This window comes from Diospyros lotus, chromosome 7 (assembly GCF_014633365.1).
Source record: "Diospyros lotus cultivar Yz01 chromosome 7, ASM1463336v1, whole genome shotgun sequence".
Lineage (NCBI taxonomy): Eukaryota > Viridiplantae > Streptophyta > Magnoliopsida > Ericales > Ebenaceae > Diospyros > Diospyros lotus.
Genome location: NC_068344.1, coordinates 370808 through 397473, shown reverse-complemented (window position 1 = coordinate 397473; position 26666 = coordinate 370808). Strand labels below are relative to the sequence as shown.

The 26666-nt window shown below is 40.0% G+C and overlaps 2 protein-coding genes across 2 annotated transcripts in view; both read left to right on the top strand.

The window, feature by feature from the left end:
• Positions 1 to 810: 810 nt before the first annotated feature.
• On the top strand, positions 811 to 1790 carry LOC127806738 (uncharacterized). Its single transcript, XM_052344219.1, has 2 exons — positions 811 to 1053; positions 1171 to 1790. The coding sequence occupies exons 1-2, from the start codon at positions 855 to 857 to the stop codon at positions 1602 to 1604; spliced, it is 633 nt and encodes a 210-aa protein (XP_052200179.1). The 5' UTR covers positions 811 to 854; the 3' UTR covers positions 1605 to 1790.
• Positions 1791 to 2515: 725 nt separating this feature from the next.
• Positions 2516 to 26666, top strand: part of LOC127806728 (uncharacterized) — a 34391-nt gene continuing 10240 nt past the window's right edge. The window contains exons 1-10 of the mRNA XM_052344200.1: positions 2516 to 3933; positions 19373 to 19462; positions 19550 to 19786; positions 19905 to 20126; positions 20216 to 20327; positions 21601 to 21753; positions 24063 to 24124; positions 24202 to 24281; positions 24445 to 24530; positions 24639 to 24658. Of these exons, the coding sequence (XP_052200160.1) occupies positions 2632 to 3933; positions 19373 to 19462; positions 19550 to 19786; positions 19905 to 20126; positions 20216 to 20327; positions 21601 to 21753; positions 24063 to 24124; positions 24202 to 24281; positions 24445 to 24502 (2316 nt within the window). The 5' untranslated portion in view covers positions 2516 to 2631 and the 3' untranslated portion in view covers positions 24503 to 24530; positions 24639 to 24658. The remainder of the gene's footprint in view (positions 3934 to 19372; positions 19463 to 19549; positions 19787 to 19904; positions 20127 to 20215; positions 20328 to 21600; positions 21754 to 24062; positions 24125 to 24201; positions 24282 to 24444; positions 24531 to 24638; positions 24659 to 26666) is intronic.

Below are 26666 nucleotides of genomic sequence, written 5' to 3'. Positions count from 1 at the left end.
AACAATTCACTAAATTTGCCATTATTCAAATCTACTCTAAAAAATATTTCATCAATTTAAAAATTTTAGGCCTTTTCAAGTCTATATAAAAAAAATTTGGATCCCCACATATAAAAAATTTGAACTTGACTTATCTCTTCTCACCACATACCATTAACTGACTCCATTTTACTAACTTTAGTATTTGATAGGAAATGGGAGACTCAGCTTCCCCTTTTCTTTTAAGTATTTGTATCCAGACAAATTTTAATGATTGATCCGAACAATGTCAATTTCATATATAAATATATAAGGATACAACTCAACGAAATATATAGACATGATGAAGATATAGACATTGTATTTTATTCATACAATTGATCACTAATCTGTGCCATCTATATACATACAATTTATGAAGATATATGTGTGAATTTAAATGGAACTCTGAAAGCCTCTGAGCTTTTCATCTACTTTGTCATGCCATCTCTGTCCTTCAACCAAACAATTAATTCTTTAATTGAGGAAAGGGAAAAACAAGCTGTTAATTTGGCTTTCAAGAAAATGCATGAAACAGAGAAGGAATCTATATCATTTGTCCCACCTTTGTCTGCCAATGTCCCTCCGCAACCATACGTAGTAGATGCTATACATACATACATAGTGAAACGAACTCGAGCAAACAAAGCAATTCAAAACCTTTAAACGTCAAAAAGGTAGCGATTCGATCCCTAATTAATTTCTAGAGGAGACCTCACAGAAGAAACCTCCATCCATCTCTATGTATATATAGACAGCTTCCCTCTGTCTCTCCCAAGACCTGCTAGCTGCTGCATGCAATCATATATTTATATATAATTATTATAATTAAGAAGATGAAGATGGAGGAGACCGTGACGAGACATTTGAAGGAAACCACCAGCACCACCACAATGTCCATGGCCGCCAAGGGCCAGCAGGTTGAGGCTGCAAAGAAGACCAAAGAGACGGAGTTTCCTTTACACAATGATTTTGATCGTTTCTGGACTTGGCATAGGGAGGAAGATAAAGATACGCTTGTCGTCCAGCTCCCTGGTATTAATTAACTGTATCTGTATATATGCATCTTAATTAATTTCTTTCTTCTTCTTCTTCTTCTTCTTCTTCTTCTTCTTCTTCTTCTTGTTTAACTAATTCCATTCCAAAAACCAGAATTCAAAGCAGAAGAACTGAAGGTCCGTATTAACAATAGCGGTAACCTGACGATTAGCGGAGAACGCCCCATCATCAATGGAAAGGGACGCGTTCGGTTTACCAAGGAGATGAAGCTCTCGAAGAAGTACGATGCCAGTAATATCACCGCAAAGTTTACCAAGGATGGCCTTCTTCATGTTACGCTGCCCAAGAAAATTCCCAATTCAGGGTCAGACGCCGGCGCCGCCGACTTTCAGCTGGAAGAGGGAGGGGAAAGCGGAAGGGCCGGTGCCGGCGCAAAGGCGGCGTTGAACGTTGCAGTGGCGGCGGCTGCGGTCGCGGCATTGGCTGTGGGTGTTTATGAAACATTCAAGCGTGGTACATCTTCCTCCAGTGCTGATTCCTCCTCCTCCTCCGCCGCCGCCCATCTCCCCGTTTCTTCAAACATGTAATTCAGTAGAGATGACGGCGCTACACATCATTAATTAATCTTCCCTTTTAGACTTCACATTGTTATTCAAAGACCTTTACAACATTTCATTAACGAAAACTTGCCACCTCCTCATATCACACTTGTTCTTACCTATTTTCATTCCTCTTTTATATATTATTATGTTTCCAATCAGTTTAGTAATTTTAAATCACCCAAATCATAGCAGTAACATCAGCCATTTGATAAATGTAAGAAATATAATTACTCAAATTTAAGTATTAATACACATTTAACAAAATTAAAATAATTTTATCAAACATCAAAAATCGCAGAACACATTAAATACCCAATCATATATATTAAAGTATCTAAACTATTACGACCATCGAGAATTAAAATTAGAAATGATCCATAATTAAAGGGCATAAGTAATTGGGTTTAATTAAACAGTATGGACAATTAAATTTATATTTTAATTTATCAAATTATAAAATTAGAATCGATCCCATAATTAATTTTTTAATAATTAAAATCACCACCAAATGCCCAAATCAAAAAATTGAGTTTATGTCCCCAAAGACATATGGTACAGGATAAGTGGTTAAATTATGATAAGTTAATATTCGTATCAATAAATCGTGAATTCGACTTCTTAGACTGTGCAGTGAGTCAAATTCTTCACTTATAATTTATCTTTTTCATTAAAATTGAGAGTACGAACGACGAAAAATCGAACAAAGGTGGTAATATTTTTCTTGTGTCATTCGTTTGAATTTAATTAAATTATATTTATATTATTAGAGGATTGACTTCTACTGAGTACTGTATACGTATAAATCAAAGATGTCAAAATTTAAATAAAAATTCATTTTTAAGAAATAAATATTTATTTAAATAATAAAATCACATATATAGCATAAAATGAAAACATCAAAGACCGATATACATTGTATTGGCCCGTCCATCACGCCATCTCAGCTCATCTTCGTCGAACAACGCAAGCCCGTGAGAGAGAGCAGCAGCAGCAGCAGCAACCACCGGAAACTATGCCTCCCAAAGCTTCCTCCGGCGTTGGGCCGCGACGCATTACTAGAACTACTTCCAGGAAGACCGCTCCTCGAGTCCCTAAATCCATGGATGTTGATGCTTCCCCTGTAACTCCATCCGCCGCCGCCGCGGCGATCATTACATCTCCCCATCTAGAATCCTCCTCCAAAATCGAAATATCACAGCCCAATGAAGTGCCGGTCGTGAATAACCCAGTAAGCACCGCCCTTGTAGAATCTCCCAAATCTCACTCCGGGAATGCCCCAAAATCCACCGCCAACTCTGCCTCTTCAAAGTCCTCCTCGGAAGAAAATCCGGCGGCCGTGACTGCTGAGGCGGGCCAAAAGAGGGGGGAGGAAAGCAGAGGGCCAATTGCGCAGCAGCAAGATGAAACCCTATCTGAGAAGGCCTCCGGCACCGCTGCTGCGATTGAAGCTGCCTTGCCCGAAAATGATGGTGAAAGCGCTCAAGATGGAGCAACAATGAAGAGGGGGGCCAAGACTGTGGTCAAAAAGAGGGTGAGGGTAGTGAAGAAGGTGATCAAGAAGATGGTGCCCAAGAAGGCGCAAAAAGGGCAGGCTGTTTCGTCGAATGAGGGTTCGGAAAGCATGGAAGTGGATCATGAAGTCCTAATACCTAACCCCGGTGTCTTGGGTTCGGTCGAAGTTGAGAACCCTGACTCTTTCGAGCCTGATTCAATGCATGTGGCAAACCCTAATATTGATCTTCCCGTCTCCTTGGAGGCTGGAAACCCTAATTCTGACCCCAGCCCTACTATCTCAATGGGAATTGGGAACTCTATTTCTGCAACCAGTGATCACATTGATAATAAAGAGAAGAACAGTGGGAGCGGAGGTGAACAGGCTGTTTCTACAGTTGAAGCTCAGCTGGAAGATCAAAACGTTGGATCAGTTGGAGACCAGAAAGATAGAATTGAGACTGGGAATATGGATACCGAACGTGGCAAGGACACAGACAAGGAGCGAACAAAGGAGGAGGGGGAGAATTGTGATGTTAGGGGTTTAAAGGAAGAAGTTGGAGCGGCTGATGGTTTAATATTGAGTGGGGAAATGGAGGCATTGGAACGACGAAAAAGGCGGAAAACTGAGGTTTTCGTAGGTGGACTACACAAGGATGCATCAGAGGAGGACATTAGGAAAGTTCTTCAAGAGATAGGTGAGATTGCGGAGGTGAGGTTGGTGAGGAATGATAAAACGGGTAAGAATAAAGGTTTTGCATTTGTGCGGTATGCTACTGCTGCTGATGCCAAGAAGGCACTGGCAAAATTTGCCCAAGTTAAGGTAATTTCTTTTCCCTTTAGTTTATTTTGCTGTGGGTTGCCTAGTTTTGTTATATTGTTGCTTAAATATCTTTATGGCTGTCAATTTAAGGTGCTTTTCTCTCTAGTTGGACAACCAACCCTAGCTCATGATCTTAGTGATCAAATAATTAGGTATTGGGAATGCCTGCAAAGGCAGCAGTCAGTGTGGTAGCATAACTTACTGTTTTCTTGTGAGATTACTGATACAATCTAGTTGCATGTGCCTGTAAAACATTTAAAACTGAATGAGCCAAAAATAATTGATCATTCAATAAATTGTGGGCCAACAGTGATTGAAAGCAAGAGTTCTAATTATTTTCTAATATCTATGATTTTAGTTGAGTAAGAATTTTATTTGTTGAGGAACTTTTTGAGTATTAGGTTTCTTTGATTCTATCAAGTTGTATTTTAGTTTCAATAGGACTTTTAATAGCTTGTATGGTAGAATTTAAGTGATAGTAGGTTATAGATACGACTTATTTTTACAATCCAAAATTTATTTTTTGGGACTGAATAGCAGTTTGAATATTTAGAAGAGCTGGATCATCTTTTTCTTTCTTCCCCCCCCCCCCCCTTTTTTTTCTTTCTTCCCTTTTCTTGGTGTTGTTCTTTTTGTTGCAGCTACTATTTCTTCTTCTTCTTCTTTTTTCTCTCCTTATTTTTTGTTATTCTTCTTTCTGCTGCAGCTACTACCACAGATCCTTTTGCATCTTCTCTTCTCTTCTCCTTCCCTTTATAATATATTCTTTTCTCGCTTTTCTTAAACTCCTCCTTGGTTTTGAACCTTTGTTTTTATCTTTGTGCGCATAGCACACATATTGTACTACTTTGCTTGAGTTAATCCTGGATTTTGCAGTTCCATGTGAAAGAGTCATCTTAGACTCTTAGTCAAGATGATATTAGAGTTCAGACTGTTTGATTCGAACATATCCATACCCTGTTTTTAATTACCTTAAGTGCCTTTTTGCCAAACATTAGGGGGGTGCCACGTCGAATTTACCCGTCTTTTATTTTAAATTTTCTATTTTACTTCTATCAACAACATAAGAGTGGTCAAGTAGGAGTATTTGTTGCAATTAAGTATTAAAATAGATCTCTATCTATGGGCCCCAGAGATGAGGGGTGCAATGCTAGTATGAGACAAAGATGGGTATATATTTATGAGATAGAGCTGGAAGAACATGTATCTGATATTTCATTTGAATATCCATAGTTGTCAAAGGTGCAAAGCACACTAAGGTGCAAAAGAGTGCTTGGGGCCTAGACATGAGGCGCAAGGTGAAGTGCACATTTATTAAAAAAATGCTTATAAAATACTTATACGCAATTATTTTCAATATGTACCTATAAATAGATAAATACAAACTTATAAAATTATGAATAACAAATAACCAACAATAGAATAGTTAACAACTAATATTCTTTCAAAATAGAGTTAGAGCTGTAGAATTAAAAAAAAAGTAGAACTCTATCAGAATAGAAGTGGAACTGTAGAAGTATAAGTAACATAGAATAATTTACTGAAAATAGTAACTGAAAAGAAAACAATAAATTTTTTGCACAATAAGCAACACAGTCGGCAGTCCACAACCACTGTAAAATCCAAATAGAAGTAGAGGAACATAGAAGTAAAAGCAATAAGTAACTGAAAAGAAAAAAAAATTACAGGACCCATAACATAGTTGGCAGTCACTGTAGAATCAACATAGAAGTAGAAGTAACATTGAAGTAATATACTGAAAAACGAAACTAAAGAAAACAAAAAATAGAGAACACTGCTAGTGGGCAGCTGCATAACATAACAAAAATATTTAGTAAAAAACAAACAAAAGTGCAAAGATCCAGAAAATGCTCACAGGAGGATGCTCGCCTGCCTTTGGCGACACGGTCGTTGAAAAAAGGTTGCTAGAGGCAGGCTTCACATGCCAACATGTGCAACTTTTATGCTGGCTGTCACAGCACTGCTGTGACAATTAGCAGCTCTCCTAATTCAGCGAGAATCGGAAGAGTGTGCTGGAACAGAAAAGAAGAATGGAGAGGGAAATGTAGAGAAAGAGAGAGAGGAAGAGAAGTAGGAGGGAGAGTATCTGAGTTTTTAATTGAATTTTCCGATAGCTTTTACAGAAGAAGTGATAAGTGTCGGATCTGAGACTTATGCAATTAGGGAATGAATTTGGATTGGAGGGAGAAAGAATGTTTGAATGATAGGAGGGAGAATTTAGAGGGAAAGTAGGAAGGGAATTTGGAGGGAAAGATTTATGTTCTCTTTCATTTCATAAAATCCCATCCTCGGTATTACATCCCTTTTATAGGCCTTGCATGGCTTCTAACTGCCAGGTGCAAGTTTAGATAGCTGTAACTAATTGGTACAACTATGGGTTATTACAATAATAGGCTAATTACCATTTGCCCTTCCGAATACTAATTACATTTAGGCCCTTGTCAACCCCTTAGGGTCGTAACATTTCCCCTCCCCTTGAGATCTTTCTTATCCCCAAGAAAGGACAGTAGCTGGGCTGCTCCGAGGTGTTGCTTGAGCAGATCGGGTAGGTACTCCTAGGTTGCATTATCTGGGTGCAAGTGGCTCCATTGGACCAGCACTTCCGTTAGTGGGATGGTATCCTTGTAGGTGATTCGTCGATCGACAATAGCTTGGGGTTCTGCAATAACCTCCCTGTCTTCATCCACTGGGGGAAGCTGGGAGCTAGTTGTTGCCCTCAGTTCTATTGCTTTCTTCAGTAGTGACACATGGAACACCGGATGGGTGGATGTCCCTTCCGGAAGTTGCAGCTTATAAGCTACCTTGCCCACTTTAGCAAGCATAGTGAATGGCCCGAAGTACTTGGGACTCAATTTAGAGGCAGGGGTTGAGGAGAAGGAGTGTTTGAATAACCTCTTAACTTTCAAATAAACCTTATCACCCACATTGAAGTCCTGGTCACTTCTCCTTCTGTCTGCCACTTGCTTCATCCGATTTTGAGCAGTGGTTAGTTCTTTCTTCAATAGTTGAGTTACCATCTGCCTTTGCTGAAGATATTTGCCCATGGTTGGCACTATTGTAGGGGCACTCATTAGAGCAGGTAGGGTAGGAGCTAGGTACCCAAATAGAGCCTCGAAGGGGGACTTTTTGATGGCACTGTGGTAGCTGGAATTGTACCACCATTGTGTCATGGAGAGCCATCTGCCCCAACTCTTAGGCTTAGCAAAACAGATACAACGTAGGTAGGACTCCAAACATTGGTTCACCTTCTCCGTTTGTTCGTCCATCTCCGGATGATATGCCGTGGACATATGCAGTCCTACGCCTAGGTGCTTAAACAGTTCCTGCCAAAAATGACTTGTAAAAATTTTGTCCCTATCAGACACTATTGATTTTGGAATCCCATGAATCTTCACCATCGAATCAAGGAACTGGCTGGCCACTTATTGGGCCGTGAATGGGTGGGTGAGGTTGACGAAATAAGCGAATTTGGTCAGCCTATTCACAATTACTAGGATGGTGTCCTTACCTTTAGATCGGGGAAGTCTTTCAACAAAGTCCATAGACACCCCTTCCCAAGCCTAATCTGGAATGGCTAGTGGTTGGAGGAGTCCTGGTAAGGCTACATGCTCATGTTTGCACCTTTGGCAAGTAGGACAAGATAGCACAAACTCCATTACTTCTGTCTTGAGTCCTGCCCAAAAGAACATGCGTTTGACCCTGTGGTAGGTAGCCCGAATGCCTGAATGGCCCCCCATGGGAGAGTCATGCAGGGATTGCAGAATCCGTCTTCTCAGTCTCGGGTCTTCCCCAACTACTATTCTGCCACGGTAACGGATCAATCCTTGTGCCATTGTATATCCTCCGCTTTCATTAGGATTTACTGCCAATTGTTCTTGTAGTTCCTTCAATTGTTTGGTGTGCTCATAGCTTTCTGTGACTTCCTTTACCCAATCAGGAATAACGGTTGTGGTGGCACTGCAATTGGCCTTTCCTTCTCATCTGGACAATGCGTCGACCACTTTATTTTCCCTGCCTTGTCTGTATTGGATTACATAATCCAATCCCAACAATTTAGAGACCCCCTTCCTTTGGAGCTGAGTGTGTAACCTTTGCTGCATTAAGTGTCGCAAACTGTCATGATCGATCTTGATGATGAAAGGGCCTCCCTCCAGGTAGTGCCTCCATTTGTCAACTGCTACCAATACAGCTATTAGCTCTTTATCATAGTTCTAAAAGGCGCGAGGCCTAAAGGGTCCTGGAGCCTAAGACGCGAGGCACGCCTTTGCGAAGCGAGGCGCACCTTTTAGAAAAAAACTCAAAATCTTGTAAAATCATAAAAAACTATCAAATTATTAATAATAACACATGCATATCATTAATGATTCATCATCTTCAAATTCTAAACTAACAACATCAAAGTTGATTCATTCATCATGCAATTTCTAAACTATAAACATCATCGAAGTTCAAACTTAAAGTCTCAAACTCAAACAAGTACCAATCATCATGCAAAGTTCTAAACAAACATATAAATACTACAAGTCCACAATCAATAAAGAAGTTTTAATCATCATCATCATACCCTTCACCAAATTGAAAATCATCATCTTACGGTGCCATATTTTGCTCATCCCTGTTATTTTTCTTCTTTTGCATGTACTCTCTAATCTCTTATTTTACTGATGGAGGACATTTTGGACAAGCTTTAGTACTCTCCACAATCAATAAACACTACAAGTCCACAATCAAGAAAATGTTTTCATTTTGAAAAATGCTATTTTTCTAAGTCTGGAAGATTAGCGCATTTTTTCTAAATCTAGAAGATTAGTGCATTATAAGGAGACATATAAGAAAATGTTTTTATTTTGAAAAACTATCTCCCGATATTTTGATAGCTAATATTCATTGTTAAAATGATTTTTAATGAATTTTTCAAGAAATAGTAGGTATATATTTTGGGGGTGGTAAAATCGCTAAATACTGAGTTTGTACTAAAACCAAAATTCTATTTTTTTATTGTTATGGATTTTGATTTTTTAGGTATTTTTATTAAATCCAAATGGGGGGTACATTCTTATTTACATTTATGTATTAAAGTAAATGGAAGGTAAAATATAAATAAGTAAATATGTTGTAATGTATACATGCTGGAACCAAGAAGAGGAGAGGCTGGAAAGGAGAGGAAGAGAGGATGTAGGCGCGAGTTTCATGAGGCGTGCCTCTCGCCTCAGCGCCTCACCTTGCAAGGCGAGGGCCTCGCCGAAATCGCCTCGCCTTGGCCCAGGTGAGGCGCCAAACTGGCGTCTTAAGGCGCCTTGCGCTTAGGCGCGCCTTTAATAACTATGCTTCTTATCATATACACTTAGCTTTGAATGCCTTGGGGTTATTGCTTGGCTAAGGTATGCTAACGGCTTGCCGTCTTGCATGAGCACTGCTCCCACCCCATGTCATTGGCGTCCATCTCTTGCACAAGCAGTCTTGAAAAATCAGGAAGAGCCAATATGGGAACCTTTGTCATTGCCTCCTCGAGGGCTATAAAGGCCATTTCTGCCTTGGGATTCCATTGAAACTTATCTTTCTTTAGCAGTTCTGTCATGGGCTTGCTGATTATTCCATAGTGAGGCACAAATCGTCGGTAGTAACCCGTGAGTCCCTGAAATCCCCTCAATTCTTTAACATTGGTAGGTTGCAACCATTTTTGTCACAGCGGTGATCTTCTTTGGGTTAGTACTTACTCCTTTTTCTGATATCACATGTCCCAGATATTCCACCTCTTTTTGAGCAAACATGCATTTTGATTTCTTAACATACAATTGATTGTGTTTAAGGATTTGAAATGTTGTTCCTAGGTGGGAAAGATGGAGTTCCAGGCTGTGGCTATATATGAGTATATCATCAAAGAATACTAATATGAATTTTTTGAGTTAAGGGGCAAATAATTGGTTCATTAAGGCTTGAAAGGTAGCTGAGGCATTAGTGAGGCCGAAAGGCATAACAAGGAATTCATAGAGGCCTTGGTGAGTTCGAAATGCAGTTTTATGGGTGTGAGAAGGCTTCATTTTGATCTGGTGGTATCCAGATCATAAATATAGCTTAGAAAAAATAGTTACCCCATGTAATTCATCCATCGAATCTTCTATGATAGGAATAGGGAATTTGTTTTTGATGGTTAGAGAGTTGAGTTAGCAGTAGTCTATACAAAACTGCCAGGTGCCATCTTTCGTTTTAACAAGTAGAACCGGTGATGCATAGGGGCTCTGGTTGGGTTTTATAATTGAGAAAGAAAGCATTTGATTGACTTGTTTTTCTATTTCCGACTTCTGTATGGGAGGGTAACGATATGGTCGAATGTTAACGGGTTCTGAATTTGGCTTCAAGGGAATGGCATGGTCTAAGGTTCGGGTAGGAGGAAGAGAAGTGGGTTCAGCAAACAAATCCTTAAATTCAATCAGAAGTTCATTGATTATGTCGAAGGAGATTACCTCTTCTTGAAGTGGTTCTGCCACCTCTTTTTGTTCCTCACTGCCCCTTAGTTCCGTGTAGTTAGCCTCCTCCATTTCCACAGCATGAATGGAGAATAGCTGTGAGATGTGGTCCTTCCCTTTTGCGAGCAATTTTTGCAACCGTTTCCCTGTGATGATTCTGCATTCTTCTGACTCTAGACTTCCCACTAGTGTTAGCTTTTTGCCCTCCACCTCCACTGTCACTTCCAACTTATTGAAATCAAATGTAAGGGGGCTGATGGCCCTCATCCAATCCACCCTTAAGACGATATCACAACCTCCTAAATCGAGAGCTCCTGCCCCTACATGATCCACTGGAATCCCGCGCATTTGTAGTGACTGAACATTCGGTTACCATTGGCCACCGTAACAGACAACGGCGTGGTGGCCATTAGTTCACACTGAAGATCAGTGGCAATGGCTTTACTCAAGAAGCTATGGGTGCTGCCACTGTCTATGAGAACCATCAACTTCCTCCTTTCGGCTTCTCCCTTAACTTTTATTCCCCGTGGGTTCTCCTTTTAATGCATGGAAGGATATCCCCCCCCCCCTCATTTTCTACCTCTACTGTTTTCATCAACTCCAGGTCTTCCTCCTTGATCTCCCCTTCTTCCTCCTCATTTTCCTCTTCCTTGCCTTCCATTTTCAATAGTTGTCGTTTACACTGATGGTCCATTCCATACTTCTCACCACATTTGTAACATAGCCCGAGCTGCCTTCTCTGTTCCATTGTGGTACTTCTTGCGCCATTGTAATTTACCTTAGGGGGTCCTGGTGTTACCCCCACATTCGATCCCTTCGAATTTATTCCCATCCCTAACGGTGGGGAAGGATTTATATTACCTCTAAGCCACGGTTTTCCCCTCCCGAATATGGCTTCTAACGTTGCTTCTTGGAGCCTAGCCTTTTCTGCGGCTTGCCTCACCGTCGCAAGCATCATCATCTTCACCATCGATCACAATTATCCTCTGAGGCCACTCACAAAGTTTTGAGACAAAATACTGTTCTGTTAAACATGGTTGTCTGTTCCACATGAGCGCTCTTAGTTCCTCGAACTTATCCAGATAGTCGGTCACCATGCCCGTTTGTTTCAACATCTTGAACTCCTTGATCACGTCGGACATGTTCTTCTCCCCAAATTTGACACACAATTCTTATGCAAACTCATTCCATCCTGCTTCCACCTCCCTCACTTTGGTCCACCTTTGATACCATGTGTCAGTGGTATCATTGAGATACGCTGCTGCCATGGTGATCCTCTGTCCTTCGGCCACATTATATAACTGGAAGAACCTCTCACATTGACGGATCCACCACCTCGACTTGGATCCGTCAAACAACAGAATCTCTAAACGAGGCATCAGAGTGTAAGAATTCGGACCTCTTATTGGTGCCCCAGTGTCTGCCTCTGACGGCTCGCTCGTCTTCATCAGTCCGTTAGGTCGTGGAAGTATTCCGTGGCCGGAATGGCTGGTTTCAGCTATCGATCGCGGGGAAAATTCAAGTGGCAACCTGAATTGTGGGAGGGCAGTAAGCATATTGAATATGTTGTGAATCCTCTAACCATATTGATCAATGGTTTCCCGATGCTTCTCCAATTCCCTTTGCATCGTCTCCCTAGCAGCAACTTGATTTTCCTGACCTTGCGCAATTGCCTCCTGAGTTTGATTCATCCCAAACTCCAGTGCCTCCAGGCGCGTCTCTAGTTGCTTCATACGTGTGCCTTCCACCATTAATTCTGCTTCGAGTACTATCTGCTTCAATCGTCGAGGATGTTCGGCTCTGATACCAAATGATAAGTCTCAGATCTGAGACTTATGCAATTAGGGAATGAATTTGGATTGGAGGGAGAAAGAATGTTTGAATGATAGGAGGGAGAATTTAGAGGGAAAGTAGGAAGAGAATTTGGAGGGAAAGATTTATGTTCTCTTTCATTTCATAAAATCCCATCCTCGGTATTACATCCCTTTTATAGGCCCTGCATGGCTTCTAACTGTCAGGCGCAAGTGGAGATAGCTGTAACTAATTGGTACAGCTATGGGTTATTACAATAATAGGCTAATTACCATTTTCCCTTCTGAATACTAATTACATTTAGGCCCTTGTCAACCCCTTAGGGTCGTAAGTTGTTGAAAAAAGGTTGCTAGAGGGGGGCTTCACATGCCAACATGTGCAACTTTTATGCTGGCTGTCACGGCAGTGCTGTGACAATTAGCAGCTCTCCTAATTCAGCGAGAATCGGAAGAGTGTGCTGGAATAGAAAAGAAGAACGGAGAGGGAAATGTAGAGAAAGAGAGAGAGGAAGAGAAGTAGGAGGGAGGGTATTTGAGTTTTTAATTGAATTTTACGATAGCTTTTACAAAAGAAGGAACAAGCATATATAGCTTGTTCCGTGGGTGCTGCCACAGTAGATCACACCTTCTCTAACTAACTAATTTATCCTATTCAACACCTGTTCACCTGGCAAAACTGGCTTAACAAACTATTCAGCTGGAAAAGAAATACAAGCAAAGGAATAAAGTACTGAGGCAATACAAAATAGGTAGTATCCAATCTGAACACAAAATTTAGACGCAAAATTCAGATTTCTCCCTTGTCTCATGACAGTACCCCTCTCATCAATTATTTCTTGTCCTCAAGAAATACTCAAAAGGCTGACTGTCATTGGAAACTATTGTAACAGCGTGGGTAGGTATTCCCAAGTGTCCTCCTCGGACAATTTTCCTTGCCACTGGACCCTGACCTGAATGAGGGGGGGCTCCTTGATGGTAGACTACCCTTTTCTCCATTATAGCCTTAGGTTCCTTAGGACATTCTTTTTCCTTAGGGAGGGCTGGTAGCTCATGATTGACTCTCTCATTCCCAGTAGACTTTTTCAGCAAGGAAACGTGAAAGACTGGGTGGATTTTGGTCCATTCAGGCAACTGCAACCGGTAGGCTACCTTGCCTACTTGGGCTGTGATGGGGAATGGACCAAAGTATTTAGGGCTAAGCTTAGATACCTACCCCTGGGTGATGGCCTTCAGGTGAGGATACCTTAGTCTCAAATAAACTCTTTCCCTTACTTCAAATTCCCGATCACTCCTCCTTTTATCAACGTTTTACTTCATTCTATTTTGGGCGGCTTCCAACTTCTGCTTCAACTGCTATAGTACCTCCTTTTCTTTGCTATAGGTACTCCTCCATCGCTGTGGCTATGGTTTGACCTCCTGTGGCTGGTAGAGTAGGGGGTTTATACCCATAAACAACTTCAAATGGAGTCATCCTGGTAGAAGCATGGTGGCTGGAATTATACCATCACTATGCCATGGCCAGCCACCGCCAACTCCTGGGCTGCCTCATACACATGCATTGTGTATGGTTTTCTAAGCTTTGGTTTACCGTTTCAATCTGCCCATCAGATTGAGGGTGGTAGGCTGTTGATAGGCTAAGCTCGGTGTCCACATTCTTCATCAATTCTCTCAAAAAATGACTTGTAAACAGCTTATCTCTATCTGAGGTAATGGTCTTGGGAACCCCATGTAGAGCCACCACCTGATCCATAAATACCCTGGCCACTTCTTGGGCCGTGTATGGATGTGCCAACCCTGCAAAGTGTGCAAATTTAGTTAGCCAGTCCACCACCACCAGCACACAATCCTTCTTTTCTGATCTCGGTAGGCCTTCTATGAAGTCCATGGACACACTTAGCCACGGTTGTTCTAGGATCGATAGGGGCTGCAACAATTCTGAGTAGGCTACATTTTCATGCTTGCACTTCTTACATATGTCACACCCCAGAACATGTTCCTTCATTGCACCCTTAAGTTGAGGCCAATGGAATAGTTGTTTCACTCTCAAATAGGTATTTTGGATACCCGAGTGCCCCCTTAAAGGGGACTCATTCAAGGATTGCAAAATGTTCCTCTTTAGTTTAGCATTGTTACCCACAACCACCTGACCTTTATATCTCAACAACCCATCCTTCAAAACATATCCTTCAGCTTCACTGCCTTCCACAGCTAATTTTTCCAGAATTCCCCTTATGTGTTCATCCCTCTCATAGCTGTTCACCACTTCACTACACCACTCGGGTATTACCATAGTAATGACAACTGCCTCCCTTTCTTCGTGACACCTTGATAGGGCATCTGCAACCAAATTCTCCTTACCTTTCTTATATTGTATAGAATAGTTAAGCTCCATTAGTTTGGCCATACCTCTCTTTTGCAATTGAGTTTGCAGCTTCTGCTGCAACAAGAATTTACGAGACTCATGATCAGTCTTAATTACAAACTTGCCCATCTCTAGATAGTGCCTCCACTTCTCCGCTACTAAGAGAATAACCAAGAATTCCTTCTCATAGATACTTAGGTTTAGATGCCTTGGACTTAGAGCTTGACTTAAGAAAGCTATGGGTCTACCACCCTGCATTAGCACAGCCCCAATCCCCGCTTCGCAAGCATCTGTTTCTAGCACAAATGATTTGTTGAAGTTAGGCAGTCCCAGAATTGGGACTCTGCTCATTGCCGCCTTCAATTTATCAAAAGCCACCTCAGCCTCTTGTCCCCAATGGAAATGGAGGTCCCCAAGGGAAATTTCATTTCTTCAACAATTCTGTGAGGGGCTTACTGATGACTCCATAACCCCTCACAAACCTGCGGTAGTACCCTATAAATCCAAGGAATCCTCTAAGGGCCCTTAAGGTAGTGGGTTTGGGCCAATTTAGCATGGCCTCTACCTTTTTTGGGTCGATACTGACCCCCTCCCCTGAGATCAGGTGTCCCAAGTACTCCACTCGAGTCTGGGCGAATGCACACTTAGACCTTTTGATATATAATTGATGGCATCTAAGGACTTCGAAGGTGGTTCTTAGGTGGGTAATGTGTTGGTCGAAGATAGGGCTATAAACAAGGATATCATCAAAGAATACGAGTATGAATTTTCCTAGGTGAGGTTCAAATATTTGGTTCATTAAAGATTGGAAGGTAGTCGGGGCATTGGTGAGCCCAAATGGCATTACCAAGAATTCAAAATGGCCATGATGGGTTCGAAAGGTTGTTTTATGTATATCCTCGGGTTTCATTCTGATTTGGTGGTAGCCCGACCTTAGTTTTGAGAAAAATTTGGCTTGGTGTAGTTCATCCATTAGGTCTTCCACAAGGGGTATAGGGAATTTATCTTTGATGGTCGAGGCATTTAGTTGGTGGTAATCCACACAAAAAACGTTAAGAACAATCTTTTTTCTTTACCAAAAGGACTGGTGAGCCAAAAGGGCTCTGGCTAAGTCTAATGAAAGATTGGTTCAACATTTCCTTCACCATTTTTTCAACATTTGGTTTGAGGTTAATTGCATGGTCTAAGGTGCGGCTAGGAGGTAGGGTGTTTGGTTCCTTGAATGGGTCCCTAAATTCCATCAATAATCCATCAATAAGGGGTAGTGTGCTTACCTGATCAGGACCCCTTGGTTGGCGGCTAACAGTGAGTTGCAACTCTCCATAATCTTCCCCCTCATGCTTTTCTTCTACTTCTACAATCTAGAACAACTGCATGAGCTAACTCCACTTGCTTTGTAGAACCCTCCTCAGCCTCTTTCCTGTGATCATTTTGCAAGTAGCAACCTCTTTCCCACTTGTAAGAGTCATCCTCCTACCCTTTTTTTCAAATGATACTTCCGTTCGGTTGAAGTAAAAACTTATAGGACTCACTCCCTTCATCCAATCTACCCCCAACACATCACATCCTCCTAGTTGAAGCAGCCTAAGATCTGCTTCGAACTTTTCCTCTTGCATTTCTCAAATGAATGCCAAGCAAGCTGAGTTGCTTATTACTTGGTTTCCATTAGCAACATTGACACTTAAAGGTGGTGTACTCGTAAGTGGACACTTGAGTCGCCTGGTAGTGCTCTCATCTAGGAAGCTGTGAGTACTTCCATTGTCAATAAAGATTAGCATACTGCCCTCTACCCTCTACTTTGATTATTTTGTTGTTGGTGATCCCCTTGAGTGCATTGAGGGATATCTCTCCATTGTCCTCTACTCCATCTTCATCGATTCCTTCCACCTCCTCTCCTTCTTTGTCTTCTACTTCTTCTTTTCCTCTGCCTTCTAATAACAACAACTGACGTTTGCATTGGTGCCTCGGAAAGTATATATCTCCACATCTATAACATGCTCTGGGTTGCCTCCTAGGCTCGTTAGGTCTCCCACCAAAATTCCTACCCCCAGCATTACCTCTAACCAGCTCCTTGTTGACCCCCTTGCTGTTCCTTCCTTGTTGCCAATTCCCTATGTGTACAGTCTTCTACTGTTGGACCTTCTACTTATTTAACAGTGCCTTCACCATCATCTCTTGCAACTTGGCACTCTCAACTGCCTGCTCAACCGTTCTTGGCCTGATCATCTTCACCATAGGCCTCAAATGTTCGCTTAGGCCACTGAGGAAGCTAGAAACAAAATATGCCTCCATTAGGTGAGGATCATGACTACTCATCAATTATCTCAGTTCTTCAAACCTCCTTAAGTATGACCCCACGTCACCCACCTGCCTCATCTTGTTGAACTCTTCGATGGTATCCGACATGCTCCTGTCTCCAAATCTCTCACATAACGTTTTAGAGAACTCTCTCCAGGTATAGTTCTCCCTTGATCGAGTCCACCCTTGAAACCATGCATCCACCCCATCATCAAAGTAGGTAGCAGCCAAAGCGACTCTTCTTTCCATTGGCACATTGTACCACTCAAACAATTGCTCACACTTTCTAAACCCACCATCTAGGATTAGTCCCTTCAAACATGGGTATTTCCATCCGGGGCATGGGAAACCCCTGTGGTGGTGGAGTAGCCCGGTCCTCACGACCTCCTCCTATCAACGTTTCAGTGTCATCACCCTGCTCAACAACAATCTCATGGGCTCTGTTTTCTTGATTCACTCTTTCATTTTGTAAAATGGGGTCGTTCCTATCTCTATGGGGAAAGTTGGGAGACATCCTTACTTGGTAAACATCAACATGAATTGTTGAAGTTGATTACCCATCTCCTTCCTCATCTGGTTGATATCGTCTCTCATTCGATTAAGTCCCCCTTCCATCTTGCGATCAACTGTCATGATCGCATCATGGTTTTTCTGGTTGCTAATGTCCAATCGGTCCACCCGGTCCTGGAATTCACCACAACCAAATTGAGTTGCTGGAGCTAAGACTCCATGTTCTTCATGCGAGTCCCTTCGGCCATCTCTTACGCCTCTAACATTCCTTGCTGGGATCGAGGCTTTGATACCAAATGTCACAGTAGTGCTGTGACAATTAGTTGCTCTCCTAATTCAGCGAGAATCAGAAGAGCGTGCGGAACAGAAAAGAAGAACGGAAAGGGAAATGTAGAGAAAAAGAAAGAGAGGAAGAGAAGTAGGAGGGAGAGTATCTGAGTTTTTGATTGAATTTTTCGATAGCTTTTACAGAAGAAGGAACAAGCATATATAGCTTGTTCCGTGGGTGTTGCCACAGCAGATCACACCCTCTCTAACCAATTAATTTGTCTTATTCTAGCACCTGGTCACCTGGCAGAACTGTCTTAACAAACTATCCAGCTGGAAAAGAAATATAAGCAAAGGAATAAAATACTTAGGTAATACAAAATAGGTAGTATCCGAATCTAAACACAAAATTTAGCTGCAAAATTCTGATTTCTCCTGTCTCGTGACACTGGCATGTGTGTCTCATGCCCCAATAGCTCCTGGCACGTGCCGGCTCTGGCAGCCCTCAAACCACCACCAATAGACTCCTTAGCTCCCGATCTACTAGAATATACCTTCGTATCAACAAGAAATATGTTCTTTAATGACAAACCTAGCAAAAATCTTTCCAAAAAAAAAAAAAAAAACCTTTAATCCACGGAAAATGTGCGCTTGTGCCTGATATTGAGTCTCATGCTTCATGCATGAGGTTGCTCCTTTAGCTTTAGAGAGTCATGTGGGCCAGGGCCTCTATGTGCATTGTGCCTAGGCGTGACTATGGCAATGCCACTGATTTTGGTTCTCTATCTTATGTCATGTCCCTAATAGTAGTATAAGGGTAATATTGTAATAAGGATATAGTACTTGTTAGGCTTATAGTTGTATTGCACATGGGTGCATTGGCTGTGAGGTTATAAATAAGCTACTGTTGTAGGAGAAGAATTATGTTTGAATTGATAATTGAAATCTCTCATTTCCCTCTTGAATTCTCTCAAATCTCCCTCTCATTTCTCTTTTTGCTCTCCCTCATTTTATCTCTAATTTCTCCCCCCATTCTTCTTCAATTTTCCCTCTATACATTTTGTTCTTGACCTCACTTCAATTGGATCCTTCCGATTGCCAATTTCAGCCTGTTATAAACCCTAGGTTCATGACATCTTAATGCTCCTAATCTTCCTTGCCTCACGTCCTCAACATCTAATATAGTAAGTGTATATGTCACAATTAACCTTTTGGATGGCAATCATTATTTTTGTCGTCATCAATATCATTATTGTGGGGACAATTGCTAAGATAAGTGTTTGTATCATTTGGATAGGATCTCTTGTCATCATTAGTTTTCTTGTCTTATTGTTAATATTATTGAAATTACTTGATGTGCTATTGAAGTCTAACAAATACTTCATATAAGTTAATTGTTTGGACTTAATAATTTTAGTTATGTGCTTCTTAGGAAAGATAGTATATCTGTTCTTTCTAGTTTATTTCACTTAATTATTCTTCCAGCAATTCCTCTAGATTTATTTAAAGCAACGTGGCATTGCACCTATTAAGGGCAATGAACATTATTGTTAATATTATTGAAATTTCTTGCAATATACATTTGAAATTTGATAATTGTAAATTTGTAATGCTTGGACTTCATTATGTCATTGGGAATGACAAGATATCTATTCTTGTAGTTTCCTTGATTAATTCTTCTTCTTCTTTGGAATTCAACGTAGATTTGCGGAAAGCAATGTGGTATAGCACCTGTTGAGGGCAATGACACGATATTTCTTGGTAATCTTGACAAGAAGTGGAAGTATGAAGATGTGAGCTTTTGCATTTTGTCTCGTTCTTACTTGAACAATCTTTTTGCTTGGATAATGCATCTAAATGAATGTATTATGTCTTGTCAGGTTCTTAAGTGGTTGCAGGAGATTGGGATTGAGAAAATAGACCAAATTACAGTTATGCCTGATCCTAGTAAAATGGAATGCAATCGTGGATTTGCATTTCTTGAACTTGAAACTAGTAGAGATGCTCAAAATGCTTACAGGATACTTCAAAAGAAGGCCGCACTTGGAAAGAACCAAAAGATAAAAGTTGCTTGGGCTGAACCCTTGCGTGAACCAGATGAAGAAGAAATACTTAAGGTATCTGTACTGAAGATTTTTAAAATTTCCTGTGTGGATAATTAAACTTTCATTGCATGATATGGCTAAAACAAGTTATAACAGAAGTTTATGATTTGGTTGTCCTGCTTCTATGTAGGTGAAATCAGTTTATGCTGAATATCTGCCTTCCTCGTGGGATGAAGAGAAAGTTAAAAGCTATTTTGAAAAGTTTGGTGAGATTGAAAATGTTGCTCTTGCCCGAAATCTTCGTTCATCTAAAAGGAAAGACTTTGCATTTGTTAATTATACAACCCGTGAAGCTGCTCTTGCATGTATCGAGGCTTTCAATCATGAGTCATTATGTGATGATGGTTCCAAGGTTCTATGCTATCAATATATAACCATATTACATTGTGAAGTCATTTGATCCTTCATTGTGCAACTAATTTGTGCATTTGTTAATCTTAGGTGAATGTGAAGGTATCTCTCGCAAAACCCATGCCAAGAGGGAAGCAAGTCAAGCGTGTAACAAATCCTGTTAGCAAAGAACCGCCAAAAGAGAAGTTGAAGGCAGCCCAAGGTGAATATATCCATCCTTTCAAGTGGTTATGTTAGAAATTAGGAGCACAATAGGATCGTTCTTGCCAATTCTCACACCCTCAACACACCTGAAATCAACCCAGAACAATAGAAAATTAAATGCAATCAAATCAGAACAGAAATAAGAAACAAGAAAGAGAAAAACAAACCACAGAAACCAATTTTATCCTGGTTCGAACTGGTTTACACCAGTTCTACATCCAGCAGTCAAACACCTCCTCGAGCAGCCTTCTTTATTCAGAGAATGATCAGAATACAACAGAGATCCCTTCCTTCTATTTCCGAGTACAACATGACATCGCCTCCCAAGATTACAAAACTATCTCTCTAGCCTTTCTCTCTAGCAAACAATACTCGTTACAAACAGAAACTGGGAACTCTATCACTCTCTGCTACCCCTTGCCCTCTATTTATAACAGTGGGTGGATATCCCAATGAAGAATATTAAATATTTACAGTTTAACCCCTCAACTATCACTAATTACAACATGGGATATAAACTTCTATTTAAAGCTTCATTGGCCCTAAAAAATATACTGTTTTCACTGATTCTTCTTTTCTATACTCTAGACAACTTTTAACAGGTTACTATATCTATACCCCAAGAAGATAAAGCATTCTGGGAAAAAAAAGATATACATGACATTGATGCTGAAAGATAATTTCTCTCTTTGGCTATTACCTATAAAAGTAGTATGCAAATCAACCCAAGAAAATGCAGTACTAATTTAGCATAAATGACAATTTATATCAGTTAACATCATGGAAATAGAAAGTAAACTACTTTGTTGGTCATGTATCATTGTACCCCAAATTATACGAGTGTAGGAATTTTTTCATGTCAATAAACATCAACTAAAAATAGATAATGACACAATTAAAAATTTTATAATCCAATATTCCATTTGTAGCTTTAAAACATTGTCAATCTATCTAAAATGTTAAAGAATAATTGAGTAAAAGAACTCCCAACATCCAAATTTCATTAAAAAAAAAAAAGGAGTTGTAAAACATGCCGTGTGAAAGGTTCACTGCAGTTTTTAATGTATCAAACTAGTATACGTGTTCCATAAGTGTATCAAGTTAAAAGGCTACTTTTTTTATGGATCTATACTTATTTGTCTACCTCTGCCCTATCTTGGGAGTACAGATGAATTAATTATTTCTGTTATCCTCTGAATGGGATAAATCCTTTGCATTTGATGAAACAAATACTGTTGTATTTCACCATGAATATTTTTAATTTGTTTCAGCTCTAAAGCCTGTAATAAAGCTGCATCAACCTACAAACAAGAGAAACCCTACCAGCAGTAACTATGGTAACACTCTAGTAGATAGGTCGTCTACGACAGTTGAACTTGTGCAGCTCTTAAGGGAACAAGCATCATGGAAGCCACCACAAACAGGTTTTATTTTCTGCAAATGTCTATTAATTTCTTGTACACAGTTCTTGAAGATTTTTTTTTTATTGCAAACAGTCAATTTACTGCATACCTTTTATTTATCAAAAGGAAATATGTGTGATGCCTTTAGAAGGTTAATTTGGTTTTATGAGGATGCCTCTGGATGAAGTTGGGTTTTGGGCTTCATCTGAGCGGTGTGGGTAAGAGCAGTCTTTTGCTTTCTCATCTGCTTTTTGCAAACAATTCCTTGTTAATGAGGGGTCTACCTCAGAGAGTTGAAAGTATGGAGATGCTTGTTATGTTCTGAGACCATTTTTTGATTGCGCATCAATTTGTCTAATAGTGAGACTACCTCTGTTGGGAGGTTACTAATCTTAGGGCCTTTCCTAGGTTTTTGGGTTGTCATGTTGAGTCTTTCCGTTTGTGTAAGGAAGATTTGGGCATTGGGAAATGGGGATAATCTTTTATAAACCTTTACTGGGAGGTGGCTTTGGAAGTTTGCAGTTGATGAAGGGGGCTTTGGAGGGAGGCTTCATGGGCAAGTATGATCCTCATTTGAGTGTAAGATCATGCAAGTGATGTGAAGGGGGCTTTGGAGGGAGGCTTCATGGGCAAGTATGATCCTCATTTGAGTGTAAGATCATGCAAGTGATGTGAAGGGGGCTTTGGAGGGAGGCTTCATGGGCAAGTATGATCCTCATTTGAGTGTAAGATCATGCAAGGACATCATGAGAGTTTGGGATTCTTTTTGAGTTGATTCTCTTTTAAGCTGGAAATAGTGTGCAGAGACAGATTCTTGCCAGATACAGTATGGCTATAGACCCACCTTTTCTTTCTTAATCTGTACCAGTTGGCATCTCGTGGGGGTGCCACTCTTGCCAAGAACTTTTATTTATTCTCAGCTCAAATGTGCTGTGTGGGGATCTTGGCTTAGGCTTTATCAAGCTTGGGAGGTATACTCTAATGAGAGCTTCCTTTTTTTTTTTTAAATGTCCAATCTCCATTTCATCAAGGAAGGTGCGGTTACTTTGGGTATGTCATGTTGGGAATAGGGGCATTCTCAATCCACTCTTTCTATTGGACCTTATGCAAGCTAGGAGGGGACTGACTTCCCTAGGAAAGCCATTTGGAAGAATGAAGCCCTTCTCAGAAATATATCTCTTGGGAAAATATTCTTTGTGTGGTCTGCAGGCCTTCAATCCATTCCAATCCATTCAACCTGGGGAGGAGAACACATTGTTCTGGACTGATGCTATATGTGCAAGTCTAATGCAAATAGATTGATCACCTCCTCATCTATTAAATGGTGGCTAGGGAGGCAAGGAATTTGTTCTTGGTGTAGTTGGGGTTGTCAAAATCTGTTTGAGTCTGGACCTCTATCAGCTTGGTGTTTGGGGTATGTGGATAGCCGCCATCAAAGGCATTGGTAAGTGCTTCCCGTTTCCTGATTGTGGAGCTTGTACAAGGAGCGAAACAGAAGGGCTTCTGAGGTCAGGGAACCTAAGCTGGTTTATTTATTTATTTTTTTTGAATGATTCTTGTTTCTCTTCTTCTCCAATGGGATAGTAATTTTTGTTGAGTCTTTCATGTAGGAGGTTCTCTGATTATTGTGTTCAGCTCTTCTTTTGTTCAGGTTTCTCTCCCTTATGATGTCTCTCTTTGTATTTCATCATTTGTGGAGTGGAGGGGGATTACAGAGGTAGAAAAGAAAATGAAGCAATTGTGGAAAGTAGAGTTACTGTTCCCCCCTTTTTAAAAAAAAAAAAAAAAATTTGAAGTAGTGCAAAATGGTTGGAAACATTGGCACTTCACAATCAAATGGTATATGAAACTTTAGTTTGGAATAACAGGCATGGTCAGTGGTTTATTAGTCATTGATAATGGGAAAAAGAAATCATGTGTCCTGTAAGCTTGAGGTCACATTCATTTGGTCTGTGACTGCTACTTTCCTGGAAGCATATGAAGTATAATATGGTTAATGCAGACTGGTTGTACTTTTGTATCCAACTGCATATGAATTTGGTGGGCTTCTGCTACCCTTCTTAAAGCATGTAAATCATCATGTTGTCCTTATGGTTTTTGGATTTTTATTTATTTTTTGTTTCAGTACAAGTATATTGTCTCTTTATCCTGAAACAATAAGTTGCCCTGGTTTGGCCTAAGCCACCTAACTCTCCTGTAGGATAGGCGAATTGATATCAATACCATCTCAATATTAGCTGATCAGTGGTTATTTTTTGCGTCTTCATTTAATGGAATACATGTGAAGCACCTGAAACATTTTTCCCTTTCTATTGTTGTTTGATGAGCAGGATCTGTTGATCTTGGGTTTTCGTACTCTTCACCTAGCAGGAAGCGCCCATTTTCGGTGATTGTAAGTCCTATACTGTTTAATGTATATTCTTTTGTTTATTTGTATTCTTTTTAAATTCCCTTCTGTTTATTTTGCAGGGAGATGATTCATTTTATACTGATCCCAGAGGATACTCCCGCATTGGCCTTGAGAGGTCATCCATAGCTGCAAGCTCAAGGTTTTGTTTACTATAGCATTATGTGATACGTATTCCTAATTAGTGATGTTATGAATGGCTAATCCATTTGTGAGGCATGAAAGTGATTTCATCAGTGCTATTTGTTAATTTATTTATTTGTTTTACTTTTTTTTAACCTTTCTTATCACCCTTTGTTGTTTAGTAGCACTGGATTAGCCCAAGGTGCTGGTTCAACATTTGTGCCTTACTACCATCATTAAGGATCTGGAGCTTCTAATGATGCATCTGGTAAGGTTACTTATGTCATGTGTAAATACCTTTAGTTTTGACACGGTACCTTATTTTAACTTACGATGATTTTCATTTTGTTATCACGATTGGTTTATGGGAATGAAGATTATCCCAACAATTTTCAGGTATGGGTCTGTACATTTTAACTACTTCTACCCAGTGTTTTCATTGATAATACCCCCCATCCATTGTACACGAGCTTATTTCTCTTCTTATGCTAACCAAGCAAATTTGACAAGCTTTGAATATGGATTTTGTGCCAATGCCATGACAATTTTTGACAAGGAAGTTGGCAGTAGTTTGTCTGGTAAATGAAACTAGAATTCAGTCTACAACAACATATCCAGCCTTTATCCCACTATGTGAGGTCGGCTACATGAATTCTAGACTTCCATGTATTTCTGTCTTTTGTCATATCTTCATTTAGGTCCATACACTTCATATCAAACTTTAATGTCTCTTCCAAAGTCTTCTTGGGTCTGCCTCTACCTCTTTTTTTGACTAATTGTTCCATTTCATCAACTCTCTTCACAGGAGCGTCTCTTGGTCTCCTTCTCACATGACCAAACCATCTTAGTCTAGTCTCTCTCATCTTCTCCTTGATTGGCACTACTCCTACCTTATTACGAATAACTTCATTTCTAATTTTATCTTTTCTTGTATGGCCGCACATCCATCTTAACATCCTCATCTCCGCTACACTCATCTTTTGCTTATGCTGGTATTTGACTGCCCAACATTCTGAGCCATATAACAAGGCTGGTCTTATAGTCGTCCTATAGAATTTTCTTTTCAGTTTTAATGGGATTTTACCATCACATAACACCCCGATGCATTTTTCCATTTTAGCCAACCTGCCTTAATTCTATGTGTGACATCCTCATGAATTTCTCCATCTTTTTGAATCACTGATCCCAAATATCGAAAATGGTCTTTTCTTTGTAAGATTTGGTCTTCCAATTTTATTATAACATCCTCCACTTTTGCATTCTTACTAAATTTACATTCCATATATTCTATTTTCTTTCTACTTAATTTAAGTCTCTTAAATTTTAAATTGTTTCTCCACAACTCAAGTTTAGTGTTCACTCTTCTTTTGTTTCATCCACCAACACTATGTCGTCTGCAAATAGCATACATCATGGCATCTCTGTCTGAATATCTTTAGTGAGTTCATTTATTATTAAAGCAAATAAGTATGGACTTAGTGCCGAATCTTGATGCAGTCATATTGTAATTTTAAACAGTTTAGTATCCCCTCCACATGTTCTGATCATTGTCTCTGTACCGTGATACATGTCCTTAAAAGCTTGTATATAGGCTATTCAGACTCATTTCTTATCTAAAACCCTCCATAATACTTCTCTAGGAACTCTATCATAGGCATTTTCTAGATCTATAAACACCATATGTAAGTCCTTCTGGTGATCTCGATACCTTTTCATTAGGTGCCTCAATAGGTATATAGCTTCCATTGTTGACCTACCAGGCATGAAACCAAACTGATTTTTCAGGGACCTCTGTTTCTTTTCTGAGCCTCTGCTCTATTACTCTTTCCCAGAATTTCATGGTATGGCTCATTAACTTACAGTTTTGAACATCTCCTTTGTTCTTGTATATAGAAACCAAAGTACTTTTCCTCCACTCATTTGACATCTTTTTTGATTTAAGGATCGCGTTAAATAATTTCGTTAGCCAAGAGATGCCTTATTCTCTCATGCATTTCCATGCTTCTATTGGTATATTATCCGGTCCTATCCCATCGCCTTATGATTTTTTATCTTTTTTAATACTTGCCTTATTTCATTTGAACTTATGCGTCGATAAAATGTATAGCTCACGTTCCCTTCGGAGTTACTAAGATGTCCCAACCTAACTCTTGTGTCGCCACCATCATTGAATAATTTTGTGAAATACTCCTTCCATCTCTCCTTAATCGCTCTCTCATTCACTAATACATTTTGATTTTCATCTTTTATGCATTTCACTTGATTTAAATCTCTTGTTTTCTTTCTCTTGCTTTAACTAATTTATGTATATCCCTTTCTCCATATTTTGTATCAAGTCGTTTATATAGATTCTCATATGCTTTTGACCTTGCTTCACTAACAGCTCTTTTTGCTGCATTTTTTG